The sequence below is a fragment of the Sorex fumeus genome, unplaced genomic scaffold (assembly GCF_029834395.1).
Source record: "Sorex fumeus unplaced genomic scaffold, SorFum_2.1 ptg000007l, whole genome shotgun sequence".
Lineage (NCBI taxonomy): Eukaryota > Metazoa > Chordata > Mammalia > Eulipotyphla > Soricidae > Sorex > Sorex fumeus.
The window spans coordinates 58,372,014-58,399,275 of NW_026606064.1; the positions used below are offsets into that span (position 1 = coordinate 58,372,014).

Genomic DNA, 27,262 nt, shown 5'->3' on the forward strand with positions numbered 1-27,262 from the left:
GCAGACGTTTGGCATTTTAGGAACCAGCAGTGAGAATTTTAGGGGATATTCAGATTTAATCCCATGAACAGGAATTAGTATTTGCCAGACTAAAAAGGAGTTAACCAAAAATATATATATACTGAGAGGCAAATACTAGTTGGGCAGAGGGAGAGCAGATGTTTCTGGGAACAGGGACTGAGAGGGGACTGAGAGGTGAAAAGATCCCATCCCCATGCAAACCTGTGAGGGGTCAATAGAGGTCTTTGAGAGAGAGAGAGACAGAGACAGAGACAGAGACAGAGACAGAGACAGAGAGAGATCTCCTCGGATATCTGTTCTAGAACATTCTGCTCTAACATGAGATGTGTACTAGAAATCAGGGCATCTTAAAGTTTCCTCCCTGACGACAAAGAATGCAACATGGGCAGCCAAAAACACTGTGTAATTTATGACATGGTTGATTTTTGAGTTGCTGAGTGTTTAGAACAGTAAACTATTGCCAATTTTTTGCCACCCCTACATTCAGGTAAGAGACTCCCTCTGGGATTGTGACTGCAGCTTAAGCAGCTACATGTTAGTCCTTGAACCTCTCTGACCTCCGGAAGAGGAGTGCGGACAGGAACACAAGAATCCAGAGAAATTCTCCCTGGTGCAGACTTCCAGGACATGCCTAGCAAGCAACCAACCCTGATTGGATCCCCAACACCACTAAGGCTCCCTGAGTACCACCAGAGCTGGGATAGTCCCTGAGCCACAACAGGTGTGTCCTCCCTACCAAAACAGAGAAAAGTGCTCTCTCAGTATTCTCCTGTAGACATTTCTAAAAATGTAAAGAGGCAAAGGGAGAGTTAGGCACTCAAAACCATGTGGGCTTGAGGCACTGGAGGCCATTGTTACACTCAAACCTGATACTAGCAGATGGGAAAATGCAATCAGCAGTAAGAGCCCAGTATAAGAAAGACCTTTGCCTTCTTAAGGGGTTGGGGTTAGCAGTATGGCCCAGTTGAACTGAATGAATCACCAGCAGGAAATAGAGATGAGTCACAGTGAGTATAGGGGTTGGCAGCGGGGGCTAAAGAAAACAGCAGCCATGGAATTTGAGGTAGTGAGTTCTCCACTCATAGAAGTAACCAAATCCAGCTCAGGTTTGTTTAGAGTGAAAAGCAAAGAGAAAGACGATGACTAAAGGCAGAGGAGAGACAAGGCCAAGGATGGCTTCTTAAGTGAGTTTTCACCTCTCACAAAGGGAATCACCCCCCCCCCCACTTCTGTTTATTTGATTTTTATCAGGGCCACCCCCTGACCACTGCTGAGCAGTCCAGCTATACCCGGTGGTGCCTGAGATTTGTGCGTGTACCACACAGTGCTGGAGTTACACTCAGGGCCGTGCCATGCAGGGGATATGCTTGCCACTTGAGCTAGCTTCCCAGTACTTCAGTTTATTATTTAATGTATTTATTTCATTTTCTTTTCTTGTGGGGACAAAGGTTGGGTCACATATGATGGTTCTCAGGGGCTACTCCTGGCTCTGTATGCAGGGATCACTCCTAATAGTACTCAGAGGAGGATAATATTTGGGACTGGGTTTAAACTGGAGTCACCCCATGTAAGGCAAGTGCCTTAGCCCTTGTGCTCTTTCTCACCCATATACAATTTTTATTGCATCTGGGTCACACCCATCTCTTCTCAGGGCTTACTCCTGCCTCGGCGCTCAGGAGACCATATTCCCAGGATCAAACTGGGGTATCCCCTGCACTATCTCTCAACCTCTTGACTTATTTATTTTTTTAAAAAAGACAACAATAACAACATAGGAACACAACAGCTCTCATTTGAACCTTGTAGACAGTCATAAATGATGTCATTTCTCTGGAGACCAGAGAAGCCCCTGGAATGCCCACAATAACCACCCACTCCATCTGGCAAATAAACTAAATCATAAAAAATCAGGAGGCAGAGGTGAGAGTGGGCGTGGGCACAATCGTGGGTCTTACCTAGATCGACCCTCAGCAGGGAATGGAGGGTCGCGGTCCCCAGTGCCATGGCTCAGGGAGGTCAGGGTCACGCTGGCCAGGGGCTTAAGTGACCTGGGTGCTTCTCCGAGGCTGCTGTCTCCCGTGGACAGCAGGAAACCTGTGGACGTCTCCCCAGCAGCGGCACTCGGCTGTCCATCCCGCCTTTGGTTTTCCACGTTGAGTAGCATCTCTGCATTGGAAATACCGTAGTCCTTGGACTCAGGCACATAGGTCCTGAAGCCCATGATCTCTGTCCTGGGGTAGGCAGGGCCGGACTCCTTGCCAGACTCGTCCCATTTGTCTCCTCGGCCTGCCCTCTTGTCGGTGGCATCTGGGTCCTTCCTGGCCTTGCTGTAGCGGTAGGGAGTGTCGGAGTCCGCTTCAGAATCCAAAGAAATCCCGTATTTTTCTGCCAGCTGCCGTCTCCTCTCAGCTTTGTACCTCGCGATCCTTTCTGCTTTGGATTCCAGCCCTTGGGGGTCCAGGGAACCCGAACCATAGGAGTCCCCCTTGACTCCTGGGGTCTCTGCACAGGGCTGGGACCGAGTCTGCTGCTCCGCTGATGATTCAGACGTGTTCTCCTCTTCATTGGCTCGGCCTGCAGGGACATCAGAGAGCATATTACAGACAGGTGATGGTGAATGACACATTTCAGCTTTCTGGGATGGACTATTATACACCTAGGCTCATGGAGGGAGTTGGAGGTGAGGCCAGGGATTGACCCGGGAGGCTGAAACAGAGAAAGCCTGGCCCTGTGCTTTGGATTCCCCCATGCTATCTGAACCCTAGCTCAGTCTCTCACATCCAGGAGTTCTTCCGTCCCTGCTCAGTACCCGTGTTCCCTTATGCATTTGCTTTGTTTTTGAGTTTCCTATTTCATGCATGAGGCCAGACAACACATGCTGAGTCTTCAAGAAAAGATAACAGAGAATTGAGCTGCTGTAATTTGACAAGCGACAGATTGTGGCTTCACAGGGTCTGACAGTAATCATGACGATAATGGACTCTATTAATATTCACCAGGGCTTTTTGGAGTTTGCTTTTTTTTTTTTTAAACAGAAGTGAGTTTTATCCTCACTGAAGCACACAAACTAAATGTGGATGATGTTTAACATAAAACTACAGTGAGGGGTGGGGGACAGAGGGAAAGTACAGTGGGTAGGGCATTCTCTTGCAAAAGCTGACCTGAGTTTGATTCCCCCACATCCCACATGGTCCCCAGAGTACCCTGAGGAGTGATTCTTGAGTGCAGAGCCAAGAGGAATCCCTGAGCATCACTGGATGTGACCCAAAAATAAATTAAAAAACAAAACAAAAACCAGTCAGGTAAATCACCACAATTACTACCTTATGACAACAAAGTGATCATTTGACAAACACTCCTTTATATGCTTTTAATATTTTATATGAGAAATTTCTTCTTTTTATATAATACACATAAAATTTATTAATATTTTATGTAAAAACTTTTCCTATATTTAGAAAATTTACTTTAAAGGCGTCATTTTGTTAAGATCCCATAATTTTGTATCCAATAGGCATTTCAAACTGAATATAACAGGCAACGCTCTGCCCTCTTTATAATGACTGCCCATGTTATGGGGCATTTAAGTTGTTCCTAACTTCCAATCTGATTTTGACTACTCTCACAATAAGAAAGCAAAAAGAATTTTTTACTAAAGGATACAACTTTTCAAGATTCTAACTAGTGTCTTAAATTAACTACTATAAGTCTGCATTGATTTATACAAAAATTTACAATGCCTTTATTGAGTGTTAATTTTAGAAAATTGCCCTTTATTACTAGAATAAAAGAGAATATGTCAAGTACTTATATTCATAACATTATGTTTTCTTCTCTGGAACACTTTGTCAAAAGAAGTTAAGACTGCTTCTATAGTCTATATTAATATAATCATAAAATCTTTTTTATTGCTTAGTGTCAACTTTCATAGAGATAGAGACCCTTTATCTTGATTTCTGTGAAGTTCTTGTGTAAGACTATCTTAAAGTACAAATGCTATTTGTTATTTACTTATCACAGGGTCATTTATTTCTGATATGAAAGTTTTTTTCCATTCAACCTAAATGAAAAAGTTTCACCTATGTCTTCATATTTCTAATTATTTTAAAAAATCATGATGACTTGGAGTTAATTTGGGGTGACGAAAGAAGAGAAAGGCCCACTGCTATTCTGTGACAAAATTCTCCCTTTCCTCAATAACCTAGGATTGTTGATATAATACATCAACATTTTATATATACTAGGGTTTATTTCTGGATATAAATCTGGTACATTGTCTATTACTGCCTATTTATATGTGTCATTTTTATCCATGTATTTAACTTAAAAACCATCTGAGTTTTCTATTTTTCTGGCAATAGAAGATCAGAATCTGTAGAAATAAGTCAACTGATCCCATCACAAGTAAGATAACAACCCTCTCAGAAAAATACACCCTGAGAGAGATAAGGTAGATCAAATACATCAAATAAATAAGCATCAGCTCTAAAAAGCTGCAGTGCAGAACCCCAGAGGCAGAGAAGGGGACAGGAAGTGAAATCCTGGATCCCTCACCTTCTCAAGGTCAATTTGAGTATTTGATGCCCAGAACAATGACTCGTAGCCTAAGAAACACAGTCATATTGACACATGATCTAATAAGAAATAGGCCATCAATTTTAAATGACAAATATACTGAAGGAGTTTAAATAGGAATGTCTGTTGCAAAATCAGCTCACTGCTGAAAGTCTGGACATGCCGTTTAAACCTCATGTAGAGGGCAGAGCTGTCCCTGTAAAAAAAGAGGCACCAAATAGTGCTACTTACACTAAGAGCTGTATCACCAAACTGAGGCTTGATACCTGATAATTTTGTTTAAGCTTCTCTTAGAAATGTATAATCTATTCAGAATCTGGAAGATCTGATCTGCACTAATAAGGTAATCAGCACTAATAAATTATCTGCCTAAGAGGTTCCTTCAGACTCAAAAGGAGGGTGACCTAGCCTTAATGATCCTTGTTTCCTGTTTCTTCAGCCCTCTCTTCTTTTTTTCTTTCTTGGTCTGGAGACGACAGTGCTGGGGACGACAGCAGTGTTTCAGGGCTTTTTCCTGGCTCTGTGTGCATTGATCACTCCTAGCAGTGCTTGGGGAGACCATCTGCATTAACAGGGATTAAACCGGTATTGGCCTCAAGCAAGGGAAACACCCTAACCCCTATTCTCTCTCTCTCCTGAAGGAACTGCTTTCTAAACGGGTGTGATACCATAGGTGAGCAGGGCGTAGTTGATGAATGCTGAGGTTTTAAACAAATGCTCATATTCTGTGAGTAATTAATTATCTCTGTGCAGTTCGCTCTCCATGCTATAGGCTGCAGGGCCCTGCCGTAGCATGTCTGCTCACCGATGTGTGGGCTGGCTGGGTCGGAGGCACGCATATACCGGGGCTTGTCTTCCTCCAGCAGTCGGTGAGTCACCAGCCCCGTGCAGCTCTGCAAGAGGATGGGCTGTGCATCACTTTCAATTCCTTCCAGCCTCCTGGCAATTCTCTCTTTCCTGTTCGAGACACGGAAAATGGCACACTGAGCAACGGGAACCAGTTCTAATGGAAACGCCCGGGCTGCTCCGCCAAGCCCTTCAACTGCCTGAGTATACAGCATCAATAGCTTACCTTTTCATGGCTGGATATTCTTTGGTCTTTGGTTCAAAGAATTTTCTTAATTCTGAAACTGAAGCAGCACACAAAAGAGAATAAGACAGTTAGGTATTTAATAGTGATGCATTCACTTTATCCACACAGGCAGCATATGTTTATTTCACTTGGATTTCAGTCCTTGGTTCCCATTCAACAGTGAGATACAAAATTGACACAGATCTGTTTTCCAGAAGATCATCTTCTAGTGGGGGAAGCAGAGTGAGCATGTACACACACACACACACACACACACACACACACACACACACACACACCCCTAAGAAGTAAAACCACAAGTGAAGTAAAACCACAAGATAGTGATAGTAATGAGTTTCAGTTCACTAAAGAAAAGCTGAGATGTTTTAACCAAATCACTGTCACTGTCATTGTCCTCCCGTCGTTCCTTGATTTGCTCAAGCAGGCCCAGTAACACTGTAAGATTTGTTACTGTGTTTGGCATATCGAATACGTCACTGGTAGCTTGCCAGGCTTGCCGTGTGGGCGAGATACTCTCGGTAGCTTGCCGGGCTCTCCGAGAGGGGTGGAGGAATTGAACTCGGATCGGCCATGTTGGCTGCGTGCAAGGCAAACACCCTACCCACTGTGCTATTGCTCCAGCCCAAATCATTTTTAAATTTTATTACATTTCAAAAAGTATTCTATCCTTTTTATACAGAAAAACTCCAGCATCTACTCATATAAAGACTAGCACTGAGAACCCCAACAGACCCACCAGCAAACTACAACATAATGAATTCACACTACTCCTATTTCTTGGTATCATTTAACCTGCAAATAGCTCTAATGCCCTGATTGTGTTTTGTACTGTCCCAACTGTAGCATGCAGGCCTCAGTTAACTATAGTTGTTGTTCCTAAGCCTCCCTTTATGGGCATGCTCTGAAAGAAAATGCTAACGTTGGCTTCCGTGCTCTCATTTAGATGGATGATGGTGCAAATCATTCCCTGCCTTTCCTGGTAATGCTGATTGACCAGGAAAATGCTTCTGCAGAGAGTATGCAATCTCATGTGATTCTGACTACAAGGATCCTGCAGAGATGCTAAACAATCGCTGCTTTGGGGGAAACAGCCAAATTTGGTAGAGAATAAAGGTCTGTCTTTTTGCATCCTCCTGGGTCACGTGAATTCATCAGACTCTTCTGAGTGCTTCCCATTGAGTGCTGGGAGAAAGCGAGGATCACTCACAGCCCCAGGCCCTGCACATATTTTGTGACAGGCTGAGTCAAAGAAGAAACTCAAAGAAGCGGTTGTGAATACTTGGCTTTTCCTTGTCCATGGCATCAGATATCCTTTCACTTTTTTTTTTTAAAGTGGTCACTTTGAGAAATGAATGTGAATCATACCCACAGCCTTCATATTGTCCATTAATTGTACTCAGTGATGTTAGCTATGTTTTTGTGAGATTTATGTTGCAATTTTAGTAGGATTGACTTATGTTAAAACACAGCTATCTTCAGGGGCTGGAGAGATAGTTCAGTAGGTAGGACACCTGCCCTGTGTGTGGCTGATGCATATTCAATCCCTAGCATCCCATATAGTCACCTGAGCACCACCAGAAGTAATTCCTGAGTGCAGAGCCAGGAGTGACCCCTGAGCATCTCTGGGTGTGACCCAAAAGTTAAAAAACAAACTGAAAACAACAACAACAACAAAACTAACCTTAGGCTGGAGCAAAAGTACAGTGGGTAGGACATTTGCCTTTTAAGTAACCATCCCAGGTTCAATCTTTGGCATCTGATATGGTCCCCCAATACCACCAGGAGTAATTTCTGACTTCAGAGCCAGGAGTAATCCTTGAACATCACTGGGTGTGGCCCCACAACAACAACAACAACAGAAAGAAACAAAACAAAACCATAGCTGTCTTCAAAAATGTGGCTTTCCCCATTGGCTTTTCCAGGAAACAGGGTGGCTGGAGGCAGATGCACCTGCTCAGTAGAGTTCAGCCTACTCCCAGTTAAGAACCAGTGATAAAGATGGTTAAGACCAGTGATAAAGATGGTGCTGCATCCTGTCTGCCACATTTGTCAACATATTAGCTCTTATGTGTGATGGTGATGAAATTTCAATGGTAGGTAGTATTAGCACTGTCCTCCCGTTGTTCATAGATTTGCTCGAGCGGGCCCAGTAACATCTCCATTGTGAGACTTGTTGTTACTGTGTTTGGCATATCAAATACGTCACGGGTAGCTTGCCAGGCTTTGCTGTGCGGGTGAGAGACTCTTGGTAGCTTGCCGGGCTCTCCGAGAGGGGCGACGGACTCGAACTTGGGTTGGCCGGGTTGGCCGCGTGCAAGGCAAATGCCCTACCCACTGTGCTATCGCTCCTGCCTGGTTTCTCTTCAGATCAAATTTTAATATCTTCTTTAATCTTTATTCACACACTAAAGCAAATTAATAGCAGGAAGTGAAAAAATATAAGATGTCAAACTATATGATCCAGTGTATTCCCTCAATATAATTTAGGATAACCCCAACATCATTAATAACAAAAATAGCAAAAGTAAACTGGACAGAAGAATTAAGACTTCTTTTCACCAATGTATTATTTATGGTCTAATCATTAATAGCACAATTTATAGTCATAATGCTTAGCTCAAAACCAATTTTACCCACTTACTACATATATCTTCATGTAAATTTTTATTAATTTTGGGGCCGGAATGATAGTACAGCGGGTAGGGCATTTGCCTTGCATGCAGCTGACCTGGGTTCAATCCCTGGAATCTCATATAATTCCCCAAGCATCACCAGGTATAATTCCTGAGTGCAGAGCCAGGAGTGACCCCTGAGCATCGCTGGGTGTGACCCATAAAGCAAAAAGGTAATATGCATCTTAAAAATATTTTCAAGGATGATATAGATCCAAACATCAATTACATTACATCAACCCCAAAGAAGAGAATGGAGCCCTATTTTTCATAAGACTGCTCAAAAGATGACTACAGCCCAACCCCAAACCCTCTGAAAGGAGGGCCTTAGATCCTGAGAAGCAGAATGGTTTGATAGGGTTCTGAAAAGCATAATTATGCTTTCTCTTTCAAAATTATTTTGACACAGCATCCTCTGATCTAAATCGGGTCACTCACCGAAATGCTTTGTTTTTAGGGGTGAGGTGGGCAGTGCTCATGTGGTCTAGCTACCACTCCTGGCAATACTTGGTCAATGCCCAGGGCCAGCTCTATAGTGTGGCTCAGGCCCAGAGGCTTCTGGGAGCCACCAGAACCACATCTGGCAAAGTAGCAGGAGGCAGGTTATACAGTGTGGGGATCAAACTCTGTTTCTTGCTCATGCCAGGTATTTGTCGACTCCTGAGTCACATACCCAGTTCACCCCCCAAATTCTTAGATCGATATCCTCATCTCCAAAGTGACAGTATTAGGAGTTGGAACCTTAGGGAAATTAGGTTCTCATGTGATTGAGACTAGCCATAAAATGGACAAACACAGGATGCTCTCAATTATTTGTGTACATAGAATAACTGGATGAAAAAAGACAAAGGGCGGGGAGGGGGGAGAAACTCAATCACCCCTGACTTCAGAATACAAAAAGGAGAAGAACAGAAAGGGAAGAAAATGAAGTGGGGTAGCAAAAAGCAGCAGATGGGAAGGAATGCGGGGGCAGAGGTCAAGAATCTCAGGTATATTGGTGGTGCAGAGGTGTGATAGAGTTATATATCCAAACCGCAGTCAGTAATACAGAAAGGAGAAGATGTAAATTACAACAACAAAACTTTTAAGATGTGCCTGTCAAGGAGGCATGCTAGGGTGTGGGGGAAGGTGGGAACCTGGGGACACTCTGGTGGAGGGAAATTGATACTGGTGGTGGGTCTGGTTTTGCAACAATGAATGACTATAAATCATAGTATCTTAATAAAAAAGTTAAAATAGGAGTCCCCATAGAGCTCTATCTTTTAATTTTTTACCACTTTTTCATACTGGGGATTGATCAAATGAATCCAGATGAGAGCCTTGAAACTAGGCCTCCCATATGCAAGGCAGGTGGCATACCACTGAGACACATTACTGACCCTCCCATAGAGCTTCTCAGCTCTTTTCACCAGGTAAGGGAAGTTGGACATTTACAAATTGCAGGATAGTCCTCCAAGAGCCCGGTCATGCACGCACCCCTATCTTGTCCCATCAGTCTCTGGAACTGTCATCAATAATGTTCTGCTGTTTATGAGCCATCCAGTCTATGATGTTTGTTATCATCATTTAGATGACTAAGTAGGCAGACGGAGAAGCAGAAAAATATTCCTATAACACACACAGCGGCATTTAACTTCCAGTGGGAAAACTTTGAGATATATAAAAATATAATCTTTATATATTATAAAGGGGGGATACTAATTTGAGACTAAAAATCACTTTCATTAAATTTTCATTTTTCTACATAAATTATGCAGCTGAAGACATTAAAAAATTTCAGCATTAGAGGGGGAAAAAAAAAAACAACTAAGCACCAAGCGGCTCCCTCACATTCTCTATTTTCCATCTTCTAGACAGAAATATCAACTAATTTGGAAACCATGTCAAAGCCCTATTTACCAGAAAATGATACTTTGGCTACTGTTGTTAAGGCCCAATTTCAACACTCTAAAAGGAAAAAGGTCATATGAGAAGAGAGTGGGTCAGACTTTAGTCAGATTATAGGAACTGGAGTTGAAGAAACTGGGGGCAGAAAGATTCCAAGTCAAAACTCTTCACTCTCCATATGATCTGTGTTTCTTTCTAGACAAGACAGGATGACCAAGCCACCAATGAACAGGGCATCTGGTAATTTAGTGCTGGGGATGAGATATTTTAGGGAAGTAATTGGAAAACACTCAGGTACACCTCAGGTAGAAGATTCCAAATGCTAGTTGGGAACACAGCCAAGATCACTTGATGAAACTGTTTTGCTGGGTGCTTGGCACTGCCCAATGGTTGGCCCCTTTGACTCTCACACTAAAGGTAGAAGAATCTTTGGTTGCTGTGGCAGAAAAATGCTCCTGTTTTCCAAAGCGTCTCTCTGGGATGAGCCTTCCTAGTCTGAGAACCACTGATCAAAGTACAAAGACTGGGGTGACCTCTTTCCTTACCATCTAGGCCCTAGGAAATGCCAGGGACAGGGACCCCAGGTCTCTAATAGCTTCTTCCAAAATCAAGCCTGGATTCCCCACAAACTTAGAGCTTCCTAATCTTGGTCCTGTCTATTTATTAAGGGGATGAAGGGAGGTCTTAAATCAAGGCCAAACTGAACTATATATCATGTTAGTGAAATTTTCTGGTGACCCTGAAAAGAAAAGGAAGAGGTAAAGATGTACCGTCTCAGCCTACTGTTTCTAAGAAAGACATTTTCAGTTCATTTTTATTGATTGTTTCGTTTGTTTGGGAGTTATATCAGGCTATGCTCTAGGCTTACTCCTAACTCTTCACTCAGGAGTCAGAAGCACTCCTGGTGGGTCTTGAGGGGCCGTATTGTGCACCAGGCATCAAACCCAGGTCTGCTGTGTGCAAGACAAGTGACCTATCTTTCCAACCCAGAAATATATTTTTAAGTGACCAACTTTTTGCCTTAGTTCTATAGACCTGAGATTATGAACAGCAAAAAAATATAGATAAGAAAAAGAAGTAGTAAACATTTTTTGATTGACCTCCTTTCCCTGTCTTTAATTTAAAAGGAAAATTAGTGAACAAACATGTCAGATCATCACTGAATTTCATCTATTTTGAGGTAAAAACTCAATTGTGTAGGAAGATGGTGTTTATTCAAATTGCTGATATATGTGTGTACTTTTTCTGGAATTAAAAACACCTCACTTCAAATACTCTTGTAATCTCATGGGGTTTGTCAGTTAAATTTTTGACTGGGTTTATTAAAATTATTAAGAAGTAGTTGATGCTAAAAATCATAGAAGATATCTGTGTTTGTGAAATCAATATTATAAACACTACTATTTTTGTCTACAGACTAACCACGGGTTTCTTCTGATTAATCCATGCTATTAATGCAATAATAAACTTGAATACAGTTTACTATTATTTATAATTGGCCAAAAGATAATTTCTTTCCACTAAAATTTTTATGTAATTTCAAGCTAATAGAAAAGTGTTGATTTAGAATATGCTTCATGATATTTTAACATTTTTTATATATTTGGTTTATTTTAGCCTTTGGTTCTATTGCTCTTCTTTTGAGTGATTCTAAATAATTCTGAACAGTTCACCTGAGGCAATATGAATTCTAGGATTTATTTCTTCAGTTATTTTTTTTCTTTTTTGTTTCATTTTGTTTTGGGGGCCACTCCTGGCAATACTCAGGGGTTACTCCTGGTTTTGAACTCAGAAATTACTCCTGGCAGTGCTTGAGGGACCATATGGGATGTCAGGAATTGAACCTGGATCAGTTGTGTGCAAGGCAATTGCCCTAGCTCCTGTACTATGACTCCGACTCCTTTTTTTCAGTTATTTCTGATAAAATGCATTGGTTTTCTTCCAATTTAAGAGGACCTGACATGAGGGCTATGATAATTTACAAAGTTATTTAACTGCCGAGCATACTTGGAAAAATTCATAAATACTCAGGATAATTTTATATGTCACATGCTTTTCTCGGGAAACACTTTATTTCTACAAGTTCTGAAAACCAAGCTATTTGATAAAATTATCATTGACTTCAGTATTCAAAACTGAATACAGTAGAATCTTCCTGAGAAATGTAAGTGATGAGGGATTAATAAGAACACCCCTATCCCTGCCTGCATCTGACAGCTTAAGAGCACAGTGGGTCTAGAATATTAATATTGGACTTACCTCCCACAGAAGGAATGCATGAACTTTTACACACATATGAAAACCACAAATATAAATGCAAAAAACTTAGAAAACAATCATAAAACTGAGGGAAGTGAGAGGGCCAGAACAATGGTAGAGCAGGTAGGGAGCTTGCCTTGTATACAGCCAACCTGGGATGATTGGCATCACATAGGGTCTCCTGAACCCTGCCAAAAGTGAGTGGAGAGTCAAGAGTAAGTAAGCCCTGAGCACAGCCCTGCACATACCCCAAGCAAAACAACAACAACAACAACAACAACAACAACAACAAAAACTATGAACGTGAGAGAGAAGTGATGATTTAAAAGTCTGGGAATCTTTTTATTAAAAATCTATGATTGTTTAGGTCAGATGATTACAATCATCAGTGTTAACATTTATGTTTTTTTCCAATTATTTTTGGACATACCTGGCAGTACTCAGGGCTTTCTCCTGGCCCTGTACTCAGGGATCACTCCTGGCAGGCTTGGGGGACTGTATGGGGTGCCAGGGATGGAACCTGGGTTTCGCACTTGCAAGGTGAGCACCTTACCTTCTGTACTATTGCTTTGGCCCCAACATTTATGGTTTTAATGTACAAAACTACCACAACTCACTACCACAAAAATGCCTAGGACCTTACACCAATATTCTTATTTCCAGTCCACTTTTTCATCCCTCTCATCCCCATTCCACTACCCTCCCTTGCTAAGTAATCTGAGTTTTAAAATCCAGGGCAAAAAGTTTGTCATATAGTTGGGAGTCTGTCCATTCACTTGTTTTGTTTCTCTTTATACTACATATGAGTGAGATCATCTAGTATTTTTCCTTCTCCCTCCAACTTTCATTTAAAATGGTATTCTACAATTCCATTCAGGTTGCAGCTAACTCTTTTCTTATTGATGCATTATATTCCATTATAAATATGTATGTATAAATAAATATATATGACATACATGAACATATCTTGCAACCTGTGAGTTCAGAGAAAAATCAGTGACAATAGGGAATTAGGATGGAAACTCAACTGACATTGACAATTGTGTGTGCACATGTGTGTGTGTGTGTGTGTGTGTGTGTGCGTGTGTGTGTGTTGGGGAGGCTGGATCTTAGGAATGCAAGCCACTTGCTTTTTAGATCAGACCCAGGAGTGTGCTCCAGCACTGAGATATACCCCAGCTCTTGACACTTTATAAAGTAGGTTTGAAACAAAAATCTTATGACTTTTGCAACTTAAATCTGGTTGCCTTTAATTTATGAAAATGTTTTTATGACAATATGATAACTTTTCTAATAAAGTTGGCTATTAAATGCATCTGTTATTAGTTTTTTTTAATCTGTTTTTTGTTGTTGTTGTTTTTCTTTTGTGTCACACCCACCTGTGCTCAGGGTTTACTCCTGGCTCTGCTCTCAAGGATCACTCCTGGTGGGGGTTAGGGGACCACATGCGGGGTTGACCTGGGTAGTCTATGTGTAAAGCAAGTACCCCACATGTTAAACTATCACTCTGGACCAACTCTTAATATATTGATGTATATAGTTACCTCAGCTTTAGACCACAGAAATGACCATTGAGCAATGTCCTAATTGCCAATCTGCCTCCCCCAACCTGTACCCCGAGCCTCACCTCCCCCATCCCCTGTCCCACACCTACAAACCCTGCACACACCCTGCACACACTTCTCCTTCTTTGGCATTCTCATTTCTATATTCCAGGACCAACTAGAAAATGTCAGGGTAAGCAAAGTAAGGGGCAGAAGAACAAACACAGATATTGTCAATTATCTGTAGTAACAAGACAAGGGAATGGAAGGTTTTAAATGTATGTGGCTTTAAACTTTTCGAAACACAAAGTGCACGAGCTCAGAGATTGGGAAAAGAGTTCTCAATGAAAATCAGATGAACTCAATACTTACCTGCCCGGGACTCTAGTTAATCATTGAGGAAAAGACTTACCGTTAGGAAACGAAGTTGAAGGTACAACTTTTCTGTGGTCAGCAACTTCTTTTTTATCTTCAGGCAAGAATCTTTTCTGAAATCTAAAATAAATAAATTAATTAATTAATTTAATTAGTAAAATGTGCAAAGTCAACAAAAATCAAAACATAGAAAAAATGCAGAAGACCTCTGAAGTTCTATGATGGTGTGGCAGTGCAGTTAAGTATGCATGTAGAGGACAAGTGAGAAATTATAATTTGGAGACTTCATTTGACCTTTTTTTCATTTTAAAATGTAGATTAAAATGATTTTTATGTGTGTGAGTGCAGCAATATATGATTATATCTGTGGGGGCAGGTTGCAAAGTGTCAGGAGGTGAAGCATGCGGAGTCTGATCAGAGGATCTTGGTTCAGACTGATCATCTTTTCTCTAGGTACCCTTCTCTCAAATGACTCACTCAACCTTGCCATGCTTTGATATCTCAATAAAAAATAAATTCAAAGACAAAGGAAACAGGAAATAGTTCATATTGTATGTTGTCATTTAGAAAAAGAAAATCAGCAACTTTTCTAGGTGATTGAAAATTTCTTCCTTCTGGGTTGAAATTACGTCAAAGTATGAATACCTCAGGGCTGGAGCGATAGCACAGCAGGTAGGGCATTTGCCTTGCATGCGGCCAACCCAGCCGACCCGAGTTCAATTCCTCCGCCCCTCTCAGAGAGCCCGGCAAGCTACCGAGAGTCTCTCACCCGCATGGCAAAGCCTGGCAAGCTACCTGTGACGTATTTGATATGCCAAACACAGTAACAACAAGTCTCACAATGGAGACGTTACTGGGCCCACTCAAGCAAATCAATGCACAATGGAAGGACAGTACATTACAGTGCAGTACATGAATGCCTCCAAAAACCCAAGAAACCAATGCCTGATGAAGAGGTCTGAGAGGTTCTTTAAAACTTATCTTAGGGGAAAAGAGAAAGTGAAAAGGGGAAGAATGAAAAAGGAGAAAAGAATTGAGCTAGAACTAGAGATCTTTCTTGTACACTAAGTATACCCAAGGTGTTACCTAGCTTATTTTCACAAGAACCTCATGCCTTCTAAGCTTTGAACTCCTCAGGGATATGCTGATTGCTGGAGGTTTGTGAATTCCCTCCTTTTTGCTCACATTCCCTGCCTGCAAAGCGCCTGTCTCAGGGTGTTTATTCCCAATACAGTCAGTTTCATGCTAACCCACAGGCCTGAGTGAAACTAAAGTGGAAGGGGAGTGCACCCAGGAACCAGTCTGGAGAAATCTAGGGAAACAAGGTGTTGACATTTCCGATGCCAAGGCCACCTCTATGAAGGGGAATAGGACCCCAAACACACACAGGGGAAAGTTAGCCTTACTAAGTTCTGAGTGTCCACTGGACCTGCAAGTGTCCATGACTACACAAGTGGAAGAAAGGCCAGAAAGGGCTTCTGATGTGAGACATTGGAATGATCTATCTCCCAGCCGTCAATCAGAGTTTTAGGAAGTGTGTGGAAATGCTCCATACATGCCACGTTCCACCTCAGCTTCACTAGAGCAAACTCAGTTGAAATCTTAGTCACTGTAAACAGTGTGGCCTGGCTCATGTTCCTGAACACAAGTACCAGGAATTACCATTACTGAATAAAGGGGCTTGAGGATAAGTGTTTATAAAGCAGCCTCGGGGGTCTAAAGATCCCAGGACACCTTTGGTTGGAAAAAGAATCGGTACGGACTTTTAAACACAGTCTCACAATGCTGACACTATTCATTTCAGTCTTTTGTTCCAATGGATGAGTTAGTATAAATTGAAAATTGAATGACGTCAGGAATATAGTCTACTTAATGAATGGCATGTTAGTTGAATGGAGTATTATTCACACATTTGTTTAAATAATCCGATACTGATCTGTTTTCTTTGGGCCACCAAGATCTCCTTAGGGGAAAATCCCACATGAAAATGAAATAAATCTCTGAAAAATTCAGTTTTGGGGGGCATTGGATCCAAGTATCTTGTATTTTAAAAAATAAACCATGCATGTTTCTATTTCTCCTCTGCTTAAGGAAAAGATCACTGAAGCCACTAATGAAGACTAACCCATTACCTCCGACTAAAACACTCTGATTAATGTTTTTAGAACCGGACTCGCAAATCATCCACAGACAATCCTGCTCCTTTCTCCAAAAAGTGACATATAATTCTAGCACCAATAGAAATTTTAGCCTCTTGAGTTGGTCATAATCCAGTAGAAAAACCAGAATAATACTAGGAGTGTCTCAGGCTTCCTCTCATGACTTACAGAAATGCTGCCCACTGCCTCTGCTTGGTGCCCTGCACCTTCCTCTATCTCTGTCTAACTCATATTCTTGCTTCTGGCTGAGGCTCAGGTTCAAGGTCATTTCTTCAAGAGGAAGTCCCTGGCCAGATTCTTCCCTACCAGGCATCAAATCAATAATATACACCTCTGGGACTTTTCTCCCTTGTGTACTCAGTTTTCTATTTGAAACACTTATTATCAGTGTCTTATTTTTATTTAAAATTAGGTGCTTTTAAAAATCAATAAACATGGGGGTATGGTGACACCAGTAGGTCAATCTGTACCTGTGAGGCGAGTGTATCAGCAGCCTCATGGTGCCTTCAGACTTCCAGATACCCCAAAATTGCTGCCGTGCCTTTGGCAAGACCCCAAAAACTTGGGGCAAAGTTTACCAAGAAAGTAAACAGCCAAAAGTTAGGTATGTGGGAGACACACCCACAAACCACCTCCGGCTCAGCAATATATTTGGAGGCATGGCCTCTTCCGGTTGCTGATTGAACTGCTTAATGACCATGATCCCAGAGGCTTAGAAACAATTCTTGAAACCCAATGGCTTTTGGCAGAAATGCGTCCGGTCCCTGCAGTAGGCTACCTGTGCCGGGCCACCCCAGGGGCGGAAGGGTGCTGTCCCTTTCCTGCTCCCCCTTGGCAGCTCGATGGCCGCCATCTCCAGCGGCCACCGAACAGTCAGGTTTGGGCCCTCAGTGATGAGACACCCGGGGCCTCATGGGATGAGGGTGGAACCGGCCCTTTCCTCTTCGCCCCAACAAGACCCTGAGTCGCCGCCCATGAACAGCCTCTCTGGTTCCTGATCAAGCTGCTTAATAGCCATAATCCAAGAGACTCAGGAACGAATCTCGGAACCCAGCAGGTTTTGGCAGAAATCTTTCCAGATTTAATTGTTAGAATTTCGGAATTTCAAAATTGTGTAGCCACTACTGCAGCTGCGCGACATCATATGTCATTCATAACCAGCAACAGAAAACAAACTGTCTACTATTGCCTTTTCAGCAGATCTGAGTGTTGGGGTAAAATCCCAAATAATAATGGTGGGTCTGGCGTCAAAATATTGAATGTAATCAAAGTAGAGAGAGAGTAATGTGGAATTCATCTGCCCCACAGGTAAGGGGAGGGTGTGGGAAGGGGGTATTCTGGGGTTTTTGGTGGTGGAGAATGGGCACTGGTGAAGGGACTGGTGTTTCATTGCATGACCGAGACTTAAACCCAAAAGCTTTGCAACTGTTCTCACAGTGATTAAATAAATAAAATTATAAAAAATGAAAAAAAAATAAGGTGGAGTTCATGCCCAATTCAATCAGCCTAATCAGTGGCTGAATAAATAGCAGTACTCCTACATATTAAAAAAATAATAAAATAAAAATCAATAAACATATGTTGAATAAGTTAAATACTATAAATACTATTTTACTATAAAATATAATATATACTATCTAATACAATATGTAGGGCTGGAGCAATAGCACAGCGGGTAGGGCGTTCGCCTTACAAGCGGCCAACATGGCCGACCCGAGTTCGATTCCTCCGCCCCTCTCGGAGAGCCCGGCAAGCTACTGAGAGTATTCGATATGCCAGACACAGTAACAACCAAGTCTCCAATGGAGACGTTACTGGGCCCGCTCGAGCAAATCGACGATCAACGGGAGGGTCTTTACCTTTACCTTTACCTTAATACAATATGTAATATGAATAATACATTCTTAGGAGCGATAGCACAGCGGTAGGGAGTTTGCCTTGCCTGCAGCCAACATGGCCGACCCGAGTTCGATTCCTCCGCCCCTCTCAGAGAGCCCGGCAAGCTACCGGGAGTATCTCGCCCGCACGGCAGAGCCTGGCAAGCTCCCCGTGACGTATTCGATATGCCAAACACAGTAACAACAAAGTCTCCAATGGAGACATTACTGGGCCCGCTCAAGTGAGCAAAATATATACACATAAAATATATACTATATACTAAATAAAATAAAATATATACTATAATTCACCCTGAAATAAATTATGTCTATACTTTGCACAGTGTTGCTATAAGACCAGGGAAAAGAGTATTGTAAATATTGAGAATCATTGAAAGGGCATATATTTATTAATATCAGTTACAAATTTCACTCCCTCTCCTTCCTTTTTAATTTTCTCCTTAGAATGATGAGGAAAATATATCCCATTACTTCAGCTCACCTTGCATACATGTATGAAAACATGATATATTTGCAAGCATTTATAAAGCATTCTACTTTCAAGGCCTCCTGTTTAGGTGAATTTAATACTGAAACGTATGAAACCATCTTTACATTTGGTTTGTGCTTCGATTGCCTCTCTCCTTCTGCCACTTACCCACTAGTTTCAGAGGAAGCACACGAGCAGGCAGGAAGAGCCAGGAGAATGAATGTGTTAGAATGTGGGATTCTGGCTCCAGAAAGTTAATCTGTAAGGGATGCAAAAACCTGAAAACCACCAAAAATCCTTGGGATGGGAAAGAGCATTTCTTTTCTCTGAATAGGTAGACACTAACCAGCAGTGAAAATGCAGGAACACGTACATGCCAGCAGAGAACTCTAGACCAGCACTTCTCAACCAGGGGCAACTCCAACCCTTTGTGGACCTTTTAGGATAGTCCAAGAAGTACAAGTGAAAAATCACATGCTTGGAGGAGCCGTAGCCTGAGACTGAGGGACCAGCTGGTGGGATAGAGGGAGGGAACAGGAAGAAAGACGGTTAGAGCTGGCCATGGTTGCAAAACACTGAGAAACTCAGCTCTAGACCTTTGGTGAATGAGTAACTTTCTGATTGTCTAATGGCAAGAAAACCAAACTCCCACAAAGAACTTCACACACAGCTGAGTGAAGGCCAGAAGCCTACACAAAGGCACAGAACCTCCTCTCCCCAGATAAGTGAACTATAATTGTGTAACATAAAGACAAGTTGATGTAGGGTCATGGCCACTTTGGTGGTGGTGGGGTGCAATAACTTTGTACGTATATAACATAAACTTGGACAGCATCGTCACTATATAACCTAAACTACAACTTAAATCATTAAATTTAAAAAGCACCTTTTGTACCGTTCTTTCTTTCTTTCTTTCTTTCTTTCTTTCTTTCTTTCTTTCTTTCTTTCTTTCTTTTTCTTTCTTTTTTGTGGGGGTGGGCACCCAGTTGTGCTCAAGGGCTTACTTCTGTCTGTACACTTAGAGATCACTCCCAGCAGGGCTTGAGGACCAGGAATGGAACTCGATCGGGTCAGCTGCGTGCTGTACTGGCTCTCTGGTTTTTAGTGCTGTTTGTAATTTCCACCCGACTTTCTTCATCTCTTCTGCAATCTGTTCTTTATAACTGACTTTGTTCTTTATATTGTTCTTTATAGCTGACATGACTCTCTGTTTCTGTCCTTCCCTATTTAAAGAGAACTGGCTTCTATGAGATTCGCTTTTAATGTGTCCCATTAACCTACTTAACGGGCCTGCAGTGTCAACAAGGGGAGACATTATTCCAGTGAGAGCAGGATATTCTGTCATTACCTTCTTTGTCTTACAAAATGTGAGATAAAAGGACAATGCCTGTGCACCCTAAAAGGCTCCATGAAATCTGTTGCTCTTCTCCTGCAGGCTAAATGACAAAACATGGGAGCCAAAATCCACGGCCTCAAAGTTTATTCCACTGGTGTCTGGTTAACTAGATTTTTGGAAAGAATCAGATTCTACCTTCTGCCCTTCACACACTACTAAGGCAAGTGGTAGGCATAACTTATTTTATTTTTTCTATTTTTATTTAATTTTATTTAAAAGCTGTTGGGCCATACTCAATGTACTTGGAATCTCAGTACTTGAGATCCCTCCCGAAGAAGTGCCTGGGATTGAATCTGGACCTCCTGCAGCAAAATATACACTTACACCCCCCCCCCCCCTTTGAATGATCTACTTGGTTCTAGGCACATATAATGCCACTTTTTGTTTTTAATTTCTTGATTCTGGGTCCACTCCTAGTAGAACTCTGTCAACCAGGCCAGCTGGTACAGTGTTTAGACCTGGTGACGCTGGGGACCACTAGATTCATCCCCCATAGTGTTCTGGGGTCCTGCCAGGGAATCTGCAGTGCTGGAAACTGACCCCAGGGCTTTGTGTGTGCATGGCACGTGCTATTAACCCCTGTCCCAGCACCCACGGTTTAGAAAAGTTGTGTCCCTCTGAATGTGTGTCTACTGCAGTGTATACCCTTCATTTTTCACGGTTTTCCAGCTTGAGAGCAAGCTCTGTCTCCCTTTGGTTCCTTTTTCTTGGTCTTGTATTAGCTCTTCTGCAGCCAAGATGAACTTTGAGGGGCATAGTGGGAACTGGGCTGCTACAGGCTCAAATCAGTGTTCTCCCAAATTCCAGTGCTGAAATCCTAATCCGCAAAGGTGGTGGGAACCTATGAGAAGTGATTAAATCTCGGGCCCTAATAAGTTGAATCTATAGAGAGCCAGAGAGCAAACAGAAAACCGACTGTAACCCATAAGAGGTCCTGTATAGCAGCATCCTGGTACCCCACTTTTAGATTCCCACTCTCCATTACTGTGAAGAATGAGTTGTTATTAAGTCATCCATTCTCTGGGATTTTGTTATGGTAGCCTGCATAGACGAAGACATTTTTTAAAATATTGGGGAGGAAGGGAGGGAGAGAGAGGGGGGAGAGAGGGGAGAAAGAGAGAGAGAAAGAGAGAGAGAGAGAGAGCGCTTGAGTGAGCTCAATCAGACCAGCCTGCCAAGGTCCCAGTCTGTTGCTGCATCACTGTGGCTGCGTCTAAGGTAGGAATGAGTCTCCTTAAAGCATTTTCCTGTCTCATCATCAGCTCACCTGCCACTTTCAACTGCAGAGCCAGGCTTAGCTGGATGAGGACAACGGTGAGACAATTCACTCCAGTGCTAATAAATGCAAAACCCTTTTAGCAAAGAAACAATGTCATTAAGAACATCAAGATGTGAGACATCAAGAACAAGAAGAGCCTTTGAGTGGAATGGAATCGACTGAAGTTGGTCTCATAGTGTAGCATGTAGTGTCAGGGGTCTCCACTTGAAAATCGTATACTCCACCAGGGACAGTGATCTAGTAAAAGCTCTATGCAGTACAGCTGTGTTGCTTGGCACACTTTAATCTCGACATGAATGTGGTGGGTGGGAGTTAGGACCATACCCAGTGGTGCTCAGGGGCTATTCCTGGGTCTGTGCTCAGGAGTGATCCCTGGTGCTGCGAGGCTTCAGATGGGAGGACTGAATCAGGGTTGTAATGGAAAAAACCAGAACCACAGCAAGTGTTTCCACTGCACCTATAATACCTCTTTGGATCCTCTACATTACATCAATGATGATATTCCATGGAGTTTTAGCACACTAGATACATCAAACCAGTAACCTTAATATCATGCAGCAGGGAATGGAAGCGCAGAATGGTAAGAGATTGGGCATTAAGGATTTACATTGGGGAAGGATGGGTAGAGGAAGGGAAGAGTTAAAAAGGTGAAATTCTTTCATTAAAAATCTAAAGCAGTGTATGCAGCCGACCCAGGTTCAACCCTTGACCCGACATATGGTCCCCCTTGCATTGCCAAAAGTGATCCTTGAGCACAGAACCAGGAGTAAGCCCTGAGCACCTCTGAGTATGGTCCAAACCCACCCATCCCCCATTCAAAAAAAATTGAAACCAGATTTCAAAAGGACAGTATCTTCTTGGAGACAGTAGATAAAAGATAACAGCAATGCAAGTCTATTACAGAAACATCTGTATTGGATTCCACCAAGAGTTCCACAAGCAGCACACACTACAAAAAAGAATCTTTGCTGGCTGAACATACTGTTAAGTCAACTTGCTTCATTTAGTTTACTAACTCAAATATTGGTGACAAAACATAGTCAAACATTTAAACACATAAATTAGAGATAATTATTTCATTTTTTAATTCAAAAAAATTTAAGTGAAGAATTTTTTAAAGTCAATACAAATAATCAAAATTTAAGATTCGTGTGCAAAAAAAAATTACCTTGAAACTCTCCTTAGATTTGGGAGTCCAGTGAGGCTTAAGTATTTCTTGTTGAAATCTAGGAAAAGAAATAATGTAACATTGAAACAGCTGTACTAGGAAAGGAAGAAAGAAAGAAAGGAAAAAAGGAAGGAAGGAAGGAGAGAAAGAAAGAGAAAGAAAGAGAAAGAAAGAAAAAAGAAAGAGAAAGAGAGAAGGAGAGGAAGAGGAAAAGAAAGAGGGAAAGATGGTCAGAGTGATAGTATAGCGGGTAGGCGTTTGCCTTGGATACTGCCAACCCGGGTACGATTCCCAGAATCCCATATGGTCCTCTGAGCACTGCCAGGAATAATTCCTGAGTGCAGAGCCAGGAGTAACCCTTGAGCACCACTGGGTGTGACAAAAAATGACAAAAAAATAGAAAAAAATAAGGAAAGAGATGAAAGAAGAAAGAGAAAGAAAGATAAGGAAAAAAGAAGAGAGAGAAAGAAAGGAGAAAGAAAGAAAAAAGAACATCAATTGAAAAGTGAAAACCATTAACTAGAGGAGAAATAATACAAAAAAAAGTGACACCAAATATAAACATTTTAGTAGTCAAGAAATTCTATTGATCAAACAACAAAACTAAACCAGTTGAATACTAAGTATCATTTAAGATCACTGTGGCTACAATAAAGGCTCAAAGCAATTAAATATTAATAACAGTTGTAGACTCAGTAGGGTGGGGTGGGGGAATTGAACTAAGTATTGGTCAAGGTAACCAGCAATGTGCGGAGTCAGCGCCTTCGCCTGATATAACAGGGGCGCTTGATGTCGTATACAGCACAGAGGAACTGATGAAGCACAGGCGGACACTTCAGCTGTGATTTTACAGCCACATTCAAATCCAAATAATGGCATCGCCTCAAATTAACTGTGAATTTATTTATTGTTAAAGACAAGATCTATAGTATGTAAAGATATTTTGTAACAATTCCAAACAGCAGAGACACATATCCTGGGAGGATGGGCTAATATAAACCAGACACAGACAAGATTTATAACCAGTCTCATGGCAAGCAATCTGTTGGACAGCTTTTGACAGTGTAATCATTCGTCCACCAAGAAAACCACAAGTAGACCACTTATAGAAACTTCTCCTAAGAAAGTGCCTCTTACTGTTTAATATGGGGCAAGGGCGGAGGTGGGGGGGGTAAGGGGACTGTGGAAAAAGAGGTACAAGCTATACCAGATGCTGGGATGTTATTATCCAGCAAACTATATCCCGACGCTTAGAATTTAGAAATGTTGACCAGTTAGAAAAATACAATAAAAGGAGTGCTATAATGCCAAATACCTAGATTTCTCCCCTGATTTATACAAATATCTCATCTATCTGAAAAAGAAAACACACGCAACTATCAAATACTGTGTTAAACAAATCCTGAATCGAAGCCTGGAATTGTTCCTGTCACTTCCTCATAGAGCATTTGGGCTAGAAAATATTTTTTTTTTGCATCATGCAAAAAAAATTTCAAAGGTAACATGCAAAATAACCTCACTGTTTTCTTCCTTTCTCATCCCATCAGTGAACTACTGTCACTTCCAGTAGTTCCGTGGAACCCAAGCCTTTTCATTTGCTTGAAAGGAGTTCCAGGGAAACAAGAATCGGCCCGTGTTTGAAAGGAGGTCACAGGAAAGACAATGTTTTGTTCTTTCTCATGTATGTTAAGATTTCATAAAAACAAACAAACAAACAAACAAGACTTGATCCCAATTTTGAGTTTTCCACTGTGCCATGCAATTTTTCCTTTTATGATTTAGCAATCTCTTTTCCTTCAGCCATCACAAGGTAAGCCAACTGAGACAAAGGCATTTATTACATTAATAAAAGAAGCACAAAGGGGCATTTTCTCTCTTGCCTTACCTTGTTTGCCAGGGTACTTGCAAGCTCCCAAACAGCTAGAAATCTCTGGGCTTCTGAACATGGTCGCTTAGAGAGTCCAGTTAACAGAACATGCTCTAGGGCTAATTCTTCACCAGCAAATTCTCCACTAGCCCCAGTACTCAGGCCAACTAGGCAAAACTCAATTGAGATTTTTTCACAGGGCAAGGCAGGCGCAATCAGGCAGTTGTGTCCTTGAGAATACAGCAGAGGCAAAGCAAGAGGCTGCAGGCTGGAAGAGCTCAAGCCCCTCATCAGATTCTGAGCAGAAATGAGGCATGTGGATACTGAAACACAGTTCTTCTGTGATGGGACACTTAGGATGCTACCACTTGAAAGCAAAGGCCCAATCACATCTGACGCTTCCGACAAGCAGCCAGTGCTGCCACCTAAGCCCCCACAGGGGCACAGAAAACAACTTCTTTCCCTTAAAATAAACAAATGGAGAGGGAAAATGTGCAGACTCTGAGCAGCCAGGCTGCTCCATGGCTAGCTTGGGCCGAGTTCAGTGAAATCTTTTACTTAGCACAGAGCCAACCCCCACTAACAGTAAAGATTGATGAACAACATATGAGTGAAATTGTGGGAAAAGAAAAGGAAGATATTACTAGAAGTTCAAAAAATTTTAACTGGAGGGTAGGGAATATAGCTCGGTGGTAGAGACTGCCCTCAGCTTAGCTTATTATTATTAAAAAGCATGCCTAACTTTTTTTTAGAGGTGATCTAGGTTTGCTACTAAACTAATAGGGAGGTGCACAGATTTCTCATTCCCTTTCTACTCTGATTTATGACCTGTCAATATTTCCTGCTGGGGAAGTACACTTTTTTTTTTGGTGGGGGGGGAGTTGAAGAAGGAACAGGGTGCTCCTTACCAGTGCTCAAGGGCCTAGACATCACCCCCTATAATACTGGACCCAGAAGCAGGGGTCCAACAGTTCATTGCACATGCCCAGAAATGTCATGCTGGCAGCTCACATCCAGTGGTACTTGGGCCCATGTGGTATAGGAGGGACCACACTTGGGGCCTCAAACTCCAACCTTTGAGCTATCTCCTAAGTCCCTAGAGTGGTACTTTTTTTTTAAATTAAAGATGAACCTCCAATGATAGATATAATCACCTAGTCATGATTTCCACTACTGGGCTGTATATTCCATTAGTTAGGACAATTATATAATGCCACGTGCCTATCATTATAGTATCAGACAGTTATTTTCATTGCCTTAAATATCCCGTTCTCTGCCTGAATATTCTCTTCCCCACTTTCCCAGCAATCACTAATCTTTATTTTTTTTTTAAATTTTTATTAGCGAGACACCATGAGGTACAGTTGTAGACTTACAAATTTTGTGCTTGGGTTTCATTTATACAATGATCAAATACCCATCCCTCCACCAGTGCCCATTTCCCACCACCACGGATCCCAGTATCCCTCCCACCCCCCATCCCCCCCATCCCACCCTGCCTCTGTGGCAGGGCATTCCCTTTTGTTCTCTCTCTCCTTTTGGGTATTGTGGTTTACAAATGAATCACTAATCTTTTAATGTCTCTGAAGTTCTGTCTTATCTGGAATGCTGCATAGACAGAAGCAGAGCTTTTAGCTCTTTCTATTGGCTTCTTTCACTCAGTATCACGCATGTAAGGGTCCTCCATGTCATTTCACGGTTTGACAGTTTATTTTTCAGTGAAATAATAATATTATTTTTCAATAACATTCCACTATCTGGTTGGAATGTTCTCTGAATAACTTCTGAAGGACATCTTCACTGTTAGCAACTTTTGGAAATCACATAGAAAGAAGGCTGCTACAAATATAGGGCTTTTTGTGACCATATGCTTTGAACTCTTCTGGGTAAATACCAAAGAACACAGTTGCTGAATCATGTGGATAGTACGTTTAGTTTTATAAGAAACTGCCCAAATATCTTTCAAAATGATCATGACATTACGTATCTGCAATATATGAGTGGTCCTGTGGCTCTTCTTCCTTGTCAACCTTATTTGTGTCAGTGTTCTAGATGACTACCATACTAATGGATTATTGTGGTCATTTGCACATTAGGTGGTATACATTTTCATACTCTCATATCTTTTTTAGTGATGAGTCTGTACAGGACTCTGACATTAATCCAGTTGTCTGTTTTTTTTATTGCTGAATTTTAAGAACTCTTTGTATATTTTGGATAACAGGTTTTGATCAACTGGGTCCCTTGCAAATATTTTATGTCTGTCTTTTCTGATTTCCCTGATGCTCTCTTTCATATGGACATTGTTAAATTTTAATAAATCCCAGCTTATCTATTATTGCCTATATGCAGCATACTTCTGGTGTTGTATCTTAAAAGGATTCACCATACTGAGGTCATCTTGGTTTTCTCCTCTGTTATCATCTAGGAGTTTAAAGTCTTTTGCGTTCTACCTTTAGGATCACGAAGCACTTAACGCTCATGTTTATGAAGCTTGTAAGGTCTGTGTCTACATTTCCTTTTCCCCTTGTGGACAGGCAGCTATTCCAGCACCAACTGTTAAATATGTTATCTTTGTTCCATTGGGTTGTGTATGAGTC

At 41.7% G+C, this 27,262-nt stretch overlaps 1 protein-coding gene across 2 annotated transcripts in view; it reads right to left on the minus strand.

Moving 5' to 3' along the window:
• The window catches only part of SVIL (supervillin), a 229,567-nt gene that overhangs the window by 76,772 nt on the left and 125,533 nt on the right, over positions 1-27,262 (minus strand). For both annotated transcript variants that reach the window (XM_056133474.1, XM_056133483.1), the window contains 5 exons: positions 22,796-22,853; positions 14,464-14,546; positions 5,669-5,726; positions 5,402-5,553; positions 1,977-2,595 (listed from right to left, as the gene is read on the minus strand). In XM_056133474.1, the coding sequence (XP_055989449.1) occupies positions 1,977-2,595; positions 5,402-5,553; positions 5,669-5,676 (779 nt within the window). In that variant the 5' untranslated portion in view covers positions 5,677-5,726; positions 14,464-14,546; positions 22,796-22,853. The remainder of the gene's footprint in view (positions 1-1,976; positions 2,596-5,401; positions 5,554-5,668; positions 5,727-14,463; positions 14,547-22,795; positions 22,854-27,262) is intronic.